At 39.9% G+C, this 15,303-nt stretch overlaps 1 protein-coding gene across 5 annotated transcripts in view; it reads left to right on the forward strand.

The window, feature by feature from the left end:
* CDK14 (cyclin dependent kinase 14) overlaps positions 1-15,303 on the forward strand; it is a 738,271-nt gene that overhangs the window by 244,565 nt on the left and 478,403 nt on the right. For all 5 annotated transcript variants that reach the window (XM_061164852.1, XM_061164854.1, XM_061164850.1 and 2 more), the window contains one exon: positions 3,232-3,480. In XM_061164852.1, the coding sequence (XP_061020835.1) occupies positions 3,247-3,480 (234 nt within the window). In that variant the 5' untranslated portion in view covers positions 3,232-3,246. The remainder of the gene's footprint in view (positions 1-3,231; positions 3,481-15,303) is intronic.

Below are 15,303 nucleotides of genomic sequence, written 5' to 3' on the forward strand. Positions count from 1 at the left end.
GAGATTTCTGATGTTGTGCATTAAAATGGTGAATTACACATTTTTGAGTGTTAAGCCAACCTTGCCTTCCTGGGATTAATACCACTTTTCCCTTACTTATTATCCTTTTTATATATTGTTGGATTCAGTCTGTTAAAAATGTGCCAATAATTTTTAATCTATGTTCATGAGAGAAATGGATCTGTAGTTTTCTTGTTTTTGTCTGGCTTTAGTGATAGAATGATGCTGGCTTCATATAATGAGTGAGGAAGTATCCCCTTCTCTTTAATATTTTGGAAGAGTTTCTGTGAAATTGGTGTTTTTTCTCTTAAATGTTTGGTTTACTTCACCAGCAATCTTTTCTGGTCCTGGCATTTTCTTTGTGATAAGGTTTTTGGTTATACCTTTGATTTCTTTGAAATCACTTTGATTTCAAGTGAGCTTTGGTAGTTTTTGTCTTTCAAGGAATTTGCTTCATCTAAGTTGCTGAACTTATTGGCATAAAGTTGTAGATAACATCTGTTGAATGTGTAGTGATGTCACCTCTCTTATTTCTGTTGTCGGCAATGCGTGTTATTTACCTTTCTTTCTCATCACTCTGGCTAGAGGTGTATCAGTTTGGTTTTTAATCTTCTCTGAAAACTAGCTTTCGGTTTCATTGATTTTCTTTGTGGTTTTTCATTTTCTGTTTCATTTATTTCCATGATGATGTATTTTCATTGTTTTAATTCTCTGCTTATTTCAGGTTTTAATATCTGTTCTTTTTCTGGCTAGTATTTTAAGGGGTACTCTTTTTTATAAAAATTGTATTTATTTCTTTGTCTGCCTGGGGTCTTAGTTGTGGCACGCAGGACCTTCTGTTGCGGTGTCTGGGCTTTCTCGTTGTGGTGAATCAGCTTAGTTACTCTGTGGCGTGTGGGACTCTGTTCCCTGACCAGGGGTCAAATCCGCAACCCCTGCATTGCAAGGCAGATTCTTAGCCACTGAACCACCAGAGCAATCCCTTAAGGTGTACCCTGACTACTTTGAGACTTTTTTTTTCCTGCTCAATGCATTTACTATTATAAATTTTCCTACAGTTAAAATACTATTTAAGCTATATCTATTTTGATATTCTGTTCAAGAGATTTTATTCATTTAATTCAAGAGACTTTCTAATTCCCCTATTGTTTAGTTTCCAAATATTTCCTGTCTTCTCTTTTAAAGTACTTTTTTCCCTCTGGCCTCTTTTTAAGATATTCTCTTTTTTACTGGGTTTCAGCAGTTTGATTTTGATGTACCTTCATGTTATTTTCTCTAGACTTCTTATATTTAGGGTTCATTGACTCCTCAGGTTCATGTGTTTATATGTTGTAATTCAGTCGCCTCAGTGAGATGAGTGGTTTCATGTCCATATCACATCTACTGCCTCTTGCTTTCATATCTGAATGAGGAGCACATGAACTGTTAAAAGTACTGAATGCATTTAATATTGTGATAAATCGTTAGTTCTTGATCAGGAGTAAAGGACTCTGTCTTATCTTTTAAAGATAGCTTCAGCAGTTTTGTGATATTGTAAAAAATATGTTTTTCTCCTTCTTATTGGATTTAATTAAAATTCAACCTATGCTTGATAGTTCAGATACACTCCTAGGACAGAGTTGATACTTAGTATTTAATCCAAATTTTGCTTCAATAACTTGAAATAATTTACTGTTTCACCTTACTGTTTTCAAAAAATTACATGTCAGGCATGTTTATTATACAGTTAAAAAAATACAGGGGTGTGTAAAAAATAAGTAATCTTACCCTTTGCCCCTTCAGTTCTGCTTATCTGGAGGTAACTTAACACTTTGGTGTATTTCCTTCTATACCTTTATATTAATGTGTGCTCATACATATACATACAAATATCTCTGTCTTTTATATATATATATATTTTATATATATATATATTTATATCCATACACATAGCTTCATTTCTTTCCGTATGGAATCATCCTATATGTATTACTCATACACTTAAATGTTCACTTTAACAATATGAGATTTTCTTCGTTACCGTCTGTTTCCCTGCTTTCTTAAATAGGAATGTGGAAACTTTTCACAAGAAGAAAAAATAAAACTTTAAAAGCAAATTCAGAGTTATCTTTTCTTTCGACCGCATAATAAAGTTACCTTACTTTACAGGCAGGCTAGAGGCCATGAAGTTACTAAGTAAAAATGTCTCGGGAATATATGGAGAATGAAAGAGCTGGAACGTACAATAATCAGAGAGACTAAGATAAAATGAGAGTGGTTCAGATTATGCTGGAGGAGAATGAGTAAAACTGAGAAGGAAATGGGGTACAGTGGAGTAATACAAACAAAATTTTGAAATGAGTGTCATTCCATGTTTTTCTTTGTGGTATTATTTTTTCCTTTTCATCTGTTAGTTTTAGTATTAGAAAAAACATTGCTTTCAACTTTCAATGGTTAGTATCTCTAACCATTAGCCCTTTTATATGCTCCATTCTAGTTTAGAGATGAAATCACAATGGGTATAGATTTTAAACATGTATTCAAGCTTTAAAAGGTTTTGAAGAACATAGTGATGTTTTTCTTTAGCCATGTTAGTTGCTTCTGTGATGGCCCATCAATTAAAATGCGCTGCTGAGTTAATTGAACTGATTTTTTTTTAAAAAATAAAGGCAAATTATCCATCTTTTAATGATTCAGAAATAATCCCACTTGCAGTCAGGTGGTAAAATATAAGACAGTGTTCGAGAACCACCTTAGGGCACTAGGAGTCTAGGTGTTATGCTTCCTGTTTTAGGGATAACATTTTTAGTGTCAGCCCTCAGCGAATATAACCAAAGTGTTAGTTGCTCAGTCCTTCCGACTTGCTCAGTCTGTCTGACTCTTTGCGACCCTGCCAGGCTCCTCTGTCCATGGAATTCTCCAGGCAAGAATACTGCAGTATAGGTAGCCATTCCCTTCTCTAGGGGATCTTCCCAACCCAAGGATTGAACCTGGGTCTCCTGCATTGCAGGCAGATTATTTACCATCTGAGCCACCAGGGAAGTCCCCAGCAAGTATGATAAGTGGAATGGTGATGACGAGTTTTTCATATTGTGGTTTAAGCTGGGGTAGCTTTTAGAATATAGTCTTTAGGGGTATTTCCTGAGATAAAAATGGGCATGCTTTGTAGGATAATAAATCTTCATGTGTAGTGATATTAAAGTTTCAGTGGAGCGATCTGAGTTTAATTTCTCTCTCTTTTTTTCCCCCTAGATATGTGTCACAAAGATGTCCACACGAAACTGCCCAGGAATGGACTCAGTGATCAAACCCCTGGACACAATTCCTGAGGATAAGAAAGTCAGGGTTCAGAGGACACAGAGCACTTTTGACCCGTTTGAGAAACCCACTAATCAAGTAAAGAGGGTGCATTCTGAGAACAATGCTTGCATTAACTTTAATAAGAGCTCCTCCGCGGGCAAAGAGTCTCCTAAGGTTCGGCGGCACTCCAGCCCCAGCTCGGTGAGTGCGGTCTTCCCACTTAGGATGGGCAAGCAGAGCAAGTGTCCCTCTTGCCGCAGCGGGCCCGCTGCGCAGGGAGACCGAAGGTGGCTTTATCACTGCATTATTATGCAGTCTCTCCTTAGGTGGTTCACCATTTTCTGGAAGAGTGTGTGCAGGCATGCGCAAGTACCAACTACATATACAAACTCTTGACTCACAGGCACCCAGCAAGCCACTGAGAAATGATTAAACTTATTTTTGGAAAAAAATTTTTTTTTTCCCCAGCTGTTTCCAGTTAGAGGAATTTGTCATTTAAACTCCTTGGGTAATTCAAACCCTTTTTTCAAACTTTACTGTGTTGGCGGGCAGTAAGGATAGTTTTGAATTTGGCAGATTCACAAAGAATTTCATTTCAGAATACTTGTTAAAATTTGTTCACTTGTCTTATTACAGTTGATTTTCATTGTCAGTATTTTAAAAATTAGGATCTAGACATTGAAATTTATCTTAAAAGAGAAATCTTATTCATCACAAGGAAATTTTCTGAGGTCAAACTGTATTAAAGTGAGTCTTGCCTTTGGGCCCAAGAAGGTATAAAGTTCTGAGATGATTGCTGGATTTTGACTGTAAAGAATTTTATTGAAACTCATCTTTCCAAGACTGGCCTGCATTTAACATGTTTTTAAAAAAAAACGCCTTATGATCTTTCGAAATTCAGTAATTTTCAGATTTAACCCACACTTAAGAACTTTATGACATAGTCTAAGAATTTAAAGGGTAAGAAGAATGCTAAGAGAATTTTGATTCTGTCATCTTGCTAAGAAGCATATTCCATTTCACAAACTTTAAGTATTAAATTCCATGATGGTCAAAAAAGAGCAAGAAATGTCAGCTGCTCGAATATTGACACTTCAATTTAATTAAAGTGTGGAATACCATATAAATCTTGTGTCACAGGTTTTTTGTTGTTGTTGCTGCTGTTAATGAAGTGAAAATAAGTATTGTTAATGCAACATTTTTGAGGAGAATTGATTATCTGCTGCTGCTAAGTCACTTCAGTTGTGTGCGACCCTGTGCGACCCCATAGAGGGCAGCCCACCAGGCTCCCCTGTCCCTGGGATTCTCCAGGCAAGAACACTGGAGTGGGTTGGTTGCCATTTCCTTCTTCAATGCATGGAAGTGAAAAGTGAAAGTGAAGCCGCTCAGTCATGTCCAACTCCTAGCGACCCCATGGACTGCAGCCTACCAGGCTCCTCTGTCCATGGGGTTTTCCAGGCAAGAGCACTGGAGTGGGGTGCCATTGCCTTCTCGGATTGATTATCTAGTTTTCCCCAAATTGGTCCCTGTAATCTTATCTGTGATTGCAGTGTAGTGTCTTCCTAGGTCACACATACAACACTAACACTTGGGAAAACGTTTAGATTTAGTATCATTTAGAGGAAATGAGAAGAATCTTTGAGAATGATTAAACTTCTGTTATGGCAAGAAATTATATATATATTTTACTATATATATTATTTGTTCAGTTGTGTCAGACTCTTTGTGACCAAATGGACTGTGCCTGCTAGGCTCCTCTGTCCATGGAATTCTCCAGACAAGAATACTGGAGTGAGTAGCCATTTCCTTCTCCAGGGGATCTTCCTGACCCAGGAATCAAACCTAGGTCTCTTGCAGTGCAAGCAGATTCCTTACCACCTGACCCACCAGGGAAGCCCTGTTTTACTGTATAGTTATCTTAATAATATTATTTGTCACTCTACATGATATATAGAAATTGGCATGAGATATTGCAGTAAGGCAAACTTACTCAGTGTTTATATGAAAATCAAATTAAACTAGTTATTCTGTATTTTATCTTCAATCCTAGTTATTGTCCAATGGTGCATTATTTCTTTTGTTACTCAGATTGCTCCTGCTTTAGTCATTGGTCATTGGGAGCTCTTTTAGGCTGGCCCCTGTATCCTTTTGAGATGTCTCGTCCCCCTTTTTTTACGCTGTTGAAATGTTTATTATTTATTTACTTATTTATTTTTATGAGACTGACGCGCTGCCTACTGCACTAAGAAGGCTCTTACTTATTTATTTTTAATTGAGGGATAATTGCTTTACAGTATTCTGTTGGTTTCTGCCATACATCAGCATGAATCAGCCTTGGATATACTATGTCCTCCCTCTTGAACCTCCGTCCCGCCTCCCACCCCACCCCGCCCCTCTGGGTTGTCACCGAGCACTGGCTTTGAGTCCCGGGTGTCATACTACAGACTCCCGCTGGCTATCTGTTTTACATATGGTAATGTTTGTGTTTCACTGCTACTCTTAATTTGTCCCACGTACCCTTTTAAAAAATATTTTTAAAAAATTAAAAAAAATTTTTAAAAATATTTTATTACTTTTAATTGATTGATGATTAGTTTACAATATTGGTTTGATTTTCTGTCATATATCAACATGAATTAGCCATAGGTGTACATATGTCCCCTCCCTCTTGAATCTTCTTCCCACCCCTCTAGGTTATTACAGAGCCCCAGTTTGAGTTCCCTCAGTCATATTGCAAGTTCCCATTGGCTGAAAAAGACACATGTACCCCAATATGCATTGCAGCACTGTTTACAACAGCCAAGACATGGAAGCAACCTAGATGTTCATCGACAGGTGAATAGATAAAGAAACTGTGGGACATACATATAATGGAATACTACTCAGCCGTAAAAGGAATGCATTTGAGTCAATTCTAATGAGGTGGATGAACCTACGCCTATTATGCAGAGTATTCTCTGAGCACTTCTATACTTTCTTGTCCTACAAGTTGCTCTTGGCTTACCTTGTATTTTCCCAGCCCCAGCCCCAGATTCAGCCGTTTCTGCAGAGAGCCCTGTTTCCTTTTATTGCAGCATGGTGTTTGGAAACCAGGATTGGGTGTTGGGTGTGTTTGCTGCTACTTGGGGTCACGTAACCTTAAAGGTCAATGTGTACATCATAGTATAAATAACAATGGGGGGATTTTGATATTTAATTGTAATTTGAAATAAGGAATTAATTATAATTCTTTTCAAGGAAAGCTGAGACTTGTCTGATACATTCTGTATTTCTCCTTCTTTCTTTTTTTGTTGTTGCTGTTCAATCAATAAGTCTTGTCCGACTCTGCAACCCCATGAACTGCAGCATGCCGGGCTTTCCTGTCCTTTACTATCTCCCAGAGTTTGCTCAAACTCATGTCCATTGAGTCAGTGATGCCATCCAACCATCTCATTCTCTGTCTCCCCGTTCTCCTCCCACCTTCAGTCTTTCCCAGTATCAGTGAGTTGACACTTCTCATCAGGTGGCCAAAGTATTAGAGCTTCAGCTTCAGCATCAGTCCTTCCAGTGAATATTCAGGGTTGATTTCCTTTAGGATTGACAGGTTTAATCTCTTTGCTGTCCAAGGGACTCTCTAGAGTCTTCTCCAGCACCTTCTTCTTTCTTTCACTTTTTATTTTATACTGGAAAGTGAAAGTTAAGTTGCTCAGTCAAAGTTGCTCAGTTGTGTTTGAGTTTTTGCGACCCCATGGACTGTAGCCTACTGGGTTCCTCCGTCCATGGGATTTTCCAGGCAAGAATACCAGAGTGGGTTGCCATTTCCTTCTCCAGGAAATCTTCCCAACCCAGGGATTGAACCTGGGTCTCCCGCATTGTAGGCAGACGCTTTACTGTCTGAGCCACCAGGGAAGTCCAGTCCTTTATATTGGAGTATAGGTGATTAATGGGGCTTCCCTGGTAGCTCAGCTGGTGAAGAATTGCCTGCAGTGCAGGAGACCCTGGTTCGATTCCTGGTTTGGGAAGATCTGCTGAAAAAGGGATAGGCTACCCAATCCAGTATTCTTAGACTTCCCTGGTGGCTCAGATGGTAAAGAATCTGTCTGCAATGCAATCCTGGGTTCGATCCCTGGATTGGGAAGATACCCTGGAGGAGGGATGGCAACTCACTGCAGGATTCTTGGCTGGAGAATGATAATCCTTGCGGGCTATAGTCCATGGGGTCGCAAAGAGTCAGACAGGACTGAGCGACTAAGCACAGCACAGCATAGGTGACTGATAATGTTATGTTAGTTTCAGGTGTATAGCAAAGTGATCCAGTTATACATTTACATGTTATCTATACTTTTTCAGATTCTTTCCCCATTTAGGTTGTCATGTAACATTGAGCAGAGTTCCCTGCGCTATGCAGTAGGTCCTTGTTGGTTATCTGTTTGGAACATAGCAGTGCGTATGTGCAAATAGGAGCAGACTCAGGGAGAGTGGCAATGGCAACGTCAACAGCAAATGAAGAGGAGGTTTCTGCGTGAACCTCAAAAGAGGAGTGAGGGGAACAAACCATGGACACTGTGAAGAAGCATGTGTTATCAGAAAGTGTAGTGGAGGAAGCTCAGGAAAGGCCAGGGGACTAGGGGCTACTCTCAGAGCCAGGACACCCTAGCGTCGCCATCAGGGGCATACTGGGGCTTTCTCAGGACAAGAGCAGTGTCTGGGACGGGACTTTGATGGCCCCTGTGGGTGGATGCATGCCCAGAGACCACGGGGTGTCTGCTGGTCTTTCTCCTTGAGTTCTCTAGAATATCAGACTGAAGCACCTTTTCAGGACAAAGCCTTGTACTGAGTAGACTTCTGTGCAGGGCAGGTTCAATAGGGAAAAAGGGAAAAAGAAAGTCCAGAAAGAAGTGTTGAAGTGAAACACAAGGGGAAATCTCAATGTGTGTGATACTATCATTTTTGTTTTTTCTTTTTACTTCATGAAAACAGAGCAAAGAACTTTATTCCATAAAGCTATGAGAGCCATCTTGGTCATACCCTTCTCAAACTACTGAAACATTCCTCTTACTTAAAAATAACCAATAGAGAAATTATTGGTTGAATCCCATACAAATCTGTAAAAAAGAGAATAAGGAGTAGCATATCATCTCTACAGATAATGAAAGCAGATGAGAAGGGGGCACAGTTTTCCTTATTGCAGATTTATGATGCTATATTTGAGAAAACCAAAAGAGTCAGTGGAAATACTACAAACAATGAGAGAAGTTAGATTGCAGATGGAAACATTAATATACAAAACCCAATAGATACCATTATAAGAACAAATAAGAATTAGTGTTGAGGTATTTCCCTGCTGGTCTAGTGGTTAAGATTCCAGGGCTTCCACTGCAGTGGGTGCTGGGTCAATCCCTGGTAGGAGAATTAAGATCCCACATGCTGTGTGGTGTGGCCAGAAAAAAAAAGAAAAGAAAAGAATTAGTGTTGAAAACTGATAAATAAAGCAAATGATTAAGCATTTATTTTCAGTGATTTCTATATGAAATTCATCTCAAGGTAATCTAGTCATCAATGTAGGGAAGTTTCTCTTTTACAAGTGTTATTTTCCCAGTTGTGTCTGACTCTTTGTGACCCCGTGGACTGTAGCCCATGAGGCTCCTCTGTCCATGGGATTCTTCTGTCCATGGGAATCCCGATGAGGGATTGAACCTGTGTTTCCTGCATTGCAAGGCAGATTCTTACCCACTGGACCACCAGGGAAGTCTCCATCCCTACGTTTTGCCTTTAGTTAATATACAGTATTTACGATCTGGAGATGATGTGAATACCATTCTTAGGTCACATAGTGTGGTATGATTAACCTTCTTTGCTTCCACAACTTTTTGTTTTTCCTGGTTGTACTTCTTCTTTTCACTTGTTTGCAATGAATACAATTAATTAATAGGATTTTAATCACAAATTGAGGCCCCAAACTACTTGATAAAACTAGAAAACTCCTTTGAAACAAATCAGAATCAGGTACTCTGTCGGGCTTTCGTCCCCTGAGATTGTCCTCATGCTTCTCCATTGTCCTCGTCCAGTCTGGACTGTTGCATCTCCTAGTAGCCGTCAGGAGCACCGTTCATCCCTCCAAAGCTGAATGACCAGTCTAGATTTTAGGATATGTAAGCCTCGCTGCTGTTTCCCGAGATGATCAAGAAGGGGCTCAGGCCCTTCTTTGTGCATTGTTTTCATTCAGTCTGATTCCTAATCCTTATTTTCATAATTCTTGGTGTCCCAGTTATGAGCCTTTCATGTTCAACCTCCTGGAGAATAAACCTGTCCTGGGGTCAGGGCTGGGCAGACACCTGACTGGGAGAGTCTAGGAGAAAGGACTTGATCTTTAAATCTAATCTGACCAATCATTTTGGTTTTCACCCCTCCTTGAAGTGCAGCTTCCAATTCTTGAGTGTTTCAGGGATTCTGAAGCGTGAATTGACTTATTTCTTGTTGGTTCCCACCCTTGGTTTCCACCTGTGGTCATCGTCCTTGTCCGTGACCTCCTATCCATTTATTTCCCATCTCAAAGGTTTTGTTTGTATCTTGTCTGCAATCTTCCCCTTGTTCATTCAGTTGCTCCTCTAAGTTATAACTTTGCTTTCATTTTAATACAGACTGGTGTATGGGGGAGAGATGAATACTTGTATTCAAGACACTATGCTCAGTCGCTCAGTCGTGTCCCACTCTTCTGCGACCCCAGGGACTGTAGCTACCAGGTTCATCTGTCCATGGGATTCTCCAGGCGAGAAAACTGGAGTGGGTTGCCATTTCCGTCTCCAGGGATCTTCCTAACTCAGGGATCAAACCCGTGACTCTTGTGTTTCCTGCATTGGCAGGCCAGTTCTTTATCACCGTGCCCCCAGGGAAGCCTGTGTGATTCTTTCACAGGAGGCTTACCAAGGGAACAGATTGAACAAGTGTGTGGGGTAAACATACACATACGCACAACATTAATAAAATGTTGAAACAGAGGAAATCCTGCCCTGGAATTCCAGGCTACCATGTTTAACTGGAACTGTCCACTGTTTGTCTCCTATTATATTAACTTCCTTTAGATCCTCTTTCCTGAGAATTTCTTATTGAGTTTATCCTTTTCTGGTCCACTCTGGGATGCCTCTCTTCTCTATCAGGGCACTTCTGTTATTTTGTGTGGTAAACGCTTTGCTTTCTTTTCGTTTTGGGAGCTTTTTCTTCCATTCAGTATGCCCTGGAAAAAGGCCTTTGCTCTTTCTTGTTCAAGCTGGAAATAGTTTCTTTTGCTCTTTTAGCATGATACCGCAGTATTCTGTTTTATTCTGAGTCCTCTCTGCCCACTGCCTTTTTATTCTCTCCCTGATTGTAGTGGGAGGGGGAATTTTGTCATACTCATTTTCACAGGAAGACTGTTTTCCTTTAGATTCCTCACTGGGCCAAAAATGGAAGTGGTTACCCTTCTTGTGCAGCATCCTGTCCTATTAGGTATGGGGCATTGATCGTTGCATATTCATTGGGGCATTGAGATAGGATCTTTATGGAACGTTTGATCATTTCATACTCAATGGCCTGAGAGTTTTATGATATGTTTTATTTTTAAATATTTTTTTTGAAAGACTGATAAGCATTCAAGGATATCCTTTATCTAAAGGCCACCAAGATTAATGTCATATCTTTATTTTACTGTTGTTTCTTTGAAAGTATTAGGTATCTTGAGTGGGCTCCAAGAGTACAGTTGAGAAGGAAGGGGAAAGTGGGCAGCAGGGAGGCAATTCTGCTCTTGTTTTTATGAGGAAAGCAAGGTAGCCACTCTTATTTCTTGAAAATACCGTGGTAAGAACAGTTATGCACTATTGCATCTTCCCAACTATATCCATCTCTCTGCTGTTCATAAACTGGTCATTGTCTATGTGAGGAGTCATGACTAAAATATGGAACTAAGAGTGCCTTAGCCTTAGTGACCATGACATTCATCTGAACTTCCCGATTTTGTCCAGACAGTGGCACTTTAAAATTGAGACACAGACTTAGAGAACAAACTTATGGTCGCCATGGGGGAAGGGTAGGGGAAGAGATGGTTATGGAGTTTGGAATGGACATGTGCGCTCTGCTGTATTTAAAATGGACAGCCAAAAAGGATCTACTGGATAGCAGATGGAACTCTGCTCAGTGTTATGTGGCTGCCTGGATGGGAGGGGAGTTTGGGGGAGAATGGATCCATGCGTATGTATGGCCGAGTCCCTTTGCTGTCCCCCTGAAACTATCATGACATTGTTAACTGAGTATACCCAGTACAATATAAAAAGTTTTAAAAAATAGAGTGAAATTCAGGCAGAATATTATGGATGTGATTTTATTTAAATTGGTATATTTCAAGAGGTGTTTGACAGACTTTATTTATTTGTTTCAGATGAGTTTTGAGTGCCTACTCTCCCTGGGTCCAGTCCCTGGGTGGTATTTAACACTGACCCGGACAGTACAAACTTTTGTTCCCTTTTTCTTACCACCTCCTCCAACCAGGCTGTGCCCTTCAGTAGCTAGAACTATTGGCAGTGCTGTAGGAGGCTGGTCCAACTTAGAAGGGATTTCATTGAGCTGTGCTATCATAAGCTGAGCTTAAAGAGAACAGATTTTCAGAAATTCATGTTTAGATTAGGGTCCTCTATGCTTTCTGCAGATTTCTCCCAAATTGACTTCCTTTCAGCCGGAGTGGGGGTGGGGTAGGGTGGGGGAAAGCTGCATCCCTTGACTGGCAGGCTCTGTTTGCAAAGAGGGGAGGAAGGTGCTAACTTGGAAATGAGAGTCCCGCCGCAGTTCTCTGACGCTTGTCCTTGGGGATCTCATCTGGCATTGCCTGCTTCTTATGGGGACTAGGAAACTCCCAGATGGAGCCCCGCCCGGGACTTCCCTGGTGATCCAGTGCTGGGACTCCGCACTCCCAGTGCAGCAGACCTGGGTTCGCGCCTTGGTCAGGGAACTGACCCCACGGCCCGCAGCTAGGAGTTCAGGGAGATTGAAGTCCCGTGTGCTGCAACTGAGGCCCAGTGCAGTCAAAGACTTAGATAAAAAGAAAAGAACCGAGACCCCTTGTCAGGTTGTTAGTATGTGGGGGGGTTGGGTCTGTTGCCCTGTCTAGCATCTAGATCTGTTTTGTTACCAAGTTACCCATCGACTAAGAATTATCTCAGTGTTGCTATGTTTAAAAGGGCTGGAAATGAGCAGGATGCTAGAGCCTGTTGTGAAGATCAAAGACGGAAGAAAAATTAGCCAAGGAAGGTTTGACTTCAAAAATCCTTGTTGTTTAATGAGGTCAGATAGTTCTTTTTAAGAGAAGTTTATTTATTTATATTGGGCTGTGCGTGGTCTTCACTGTTGCGCGCGGGCTTTCTCTAGTTGCGTCCAGTGGGGGCTACTCTGCTAGCCGGCTTCTCCTTGCAGTGACCTCTTTCTGCAGAGCATGGACTCTAGGTGTGAGTAGTTGTGGTACACAGGCTTAGTTGCCCCCAGACATGTGCGACCCCTCCCCCCCGGGCCAGGGGTCAAACAGATGTTCCTTGTGTTGCAAAGCGGATTGTTAACCACCAGACCACCACGGAAGCCCAGGCCAAATAGTTCTAATTGAACCTGTCCCACCTTCCCCTCACCCAGGCTCACACTTATTTAGTATCATGTAATAGAGCAGTGATGCTTGTGGTTTTCCTACGATGCAGGGGATCATGAGCAATCTTAAGTAAGGGGTTATGTTTGAAGGTTAAAGTAAATTTTCAGTGAATTCAGTGTAAAACTGTTTAGCCATATCATGGTATCACTGCAGTGAACACTCAGGGATACTCGTGCAGTTTAGAAAAATCTGGTAAACACCCCATCCTTGTTTCTAAGAATGGGACTTCAGTGGATGATAGACTTAAGCATGATTGAAATCTCCTCCATTTGTGTGGGAGTTAGATCCTGCCAATGCAATAGTATAAAGAAAATAAGTTCTCAATTCCAGTCAACTTGGTTTGACTTCTAGCTCTAGCATTAGCTCCAAGATCTTAGATGAGTTACCTTATTAATGCAATCTTAAATTCTTCATATTCAAAAAGGGATACTAATAGAACCAACTTCAAGGTGGTGTTAACAGGGTTTAAATTTAGATAACGAATTTAAAGTGATAAACTGTAAGCATGGACCATAGTAAACAATCCATGTTGGCTGGTTGTTTTTGTTGATTCCATGACGAACCCAGAGCAGCAAGGGCCAGGAGCATCTCCTTCAGGACAAACACCGTTCAGCTTGAATATTACCTTGACTTTTTCATTATCCATGCCAATGTCCCCTCCACTGATCCAGACAATTGACAGTTCTCTGTGCCTTTATTCTGTTAAAAAAAAAAAGTGTGTTAACATTGTCTCATTAAATTCCATGTCTCTATGCATGTAGTGTCTGTTAATAATTGCTGATTAGCCCTCTGTATTTCCAGTTATCTAAAGTGCTATGTCAAACCTGCAGTCTAAATGGAGGAAGTGATTAAGCAGAGAATAGTGGCCCCATAAAGCTACTTCCATCCATCCATGCACCTGACATCAAAGAGCCAAAGATAACGTTAGGGTTAACTGCTTATTGGTTTGAGCTAGCATCTTTATTTAAAATGTGATGATTTAATGAAGTTTCAAGGGGAAAAAAAAGGCAAACCAAAGGCCTGGGCTTTAATTATCCAACAAAACAGGACTTTTCCTTTTAAATTATTCTTAGCTGGCTCCTTTGATTGGAAGTATTTTATTATTGGCCTCTCTAAACACTTGGCATTTGCGTTCCTTATTTATATGCAAAATAATTACGATCAGAACATTTCTGTTTACTTAAAATAGGAGATTAACTTTACAAGAATTTAACTCTTAAAGCTCAGACCATCTCATAGACAGGGCCTGTTCCATGGACCCATTCTTTGGTGGACTAAAATAACTTGTAGAGAGGCACTACCTCTGTGTGATTCTTCCTGTTTTACAGCATGATTGATCTGTAAATTACAGTATATTTCCACAGGGTGTACATATCAGTTGCACAAGGCAAATCACATTGACTGTTTTTCCACCCAATGTGGCAAAATAATCATTTTCTGCCATCACGTTGTTAATAGAATGTACTTTAAGCATGGCAGTTAATGCACCGAAATCTACTCAGTTAGATAAATAGAATACTTTGTGTCGTTAACATCTATTGCTTTATTTTTTCTTATGGATAAATGAGATATAGCCTAAAAAAGAGTCTTATCCTTATTTTTTGAATTTCTTTAATTCAGTTTCCTCAAGTAGTAAATTTAATATGGTCCATGTCTTAAAATTACATAAACTAATATAAGGCAGTTTAGGAAGAGTGAAATATGTCATTTTTGGAAAATTATCTGCACCTTTCCAGAAAGATAAAATAATAGCTTCCTATTATGTTACCAGCTTTGTGTGACTGTGTCTTGGCGTTGCTCTCAATACACATTAGCAGTTTATTTCCTAATAGGACTAAAGAGGTAATTTTCTGTTCCTTCTTTTTTCCTTAACTTAGATTGAATTTAGTCTTAAAGGAGCACAAAAGCAAACATACAGACTCCTCATTCTGATTTTAAATAATTTAGAGTGGAACTGTGAACACAATATTTTCCCCATTGAAGATCATTTTATACTGAAGTTTAATATAGGGTTTAAAATTTCTGTTTAAAACTTGGGCTCAGGAGGGTGATGGTAAAGTGTGACATTCTCAAGCTGTTTCTTGGTGATGAAAAATGCATGAGAACATAACCCACACAGGACTAGTCAGGCGCTTTTGAATGTAATTTTCCATCAAGTTTTAGTTGATTCAACTCAACACGTGGTTGATGCTTTACAAGTTTCTTGAAGAAAAAAGAATAAATGGTCCATTGCCTATTAATTTCTTCCAGTAATGTCTTTTGTTCGTTTTCTAACTGCAGTTAAATGTCTAAATCATAATACTTTCAACCTTTTTTCTTTTCTAGTATGTACACATTTATTTAAAATTTCTTTTATGTATAGATTTGCCTGCATCCCATGGGTC

The sequence above is a fragment of the Dama dama genome, chromosome 18 (assembly GCF_033118175.1).
Source record: "Dama dama isolate Ldn47 chromosome 18, ASM3311817v1, whole genome shotgun sequence".
In the NCBI taxonomy this organism is placed as follows: domain Eukaryota; kingdom Metazoa; phylum Chordata; class Mammalia; order Artiodactyla; family Cervidae; genus Dama; species Dama dama.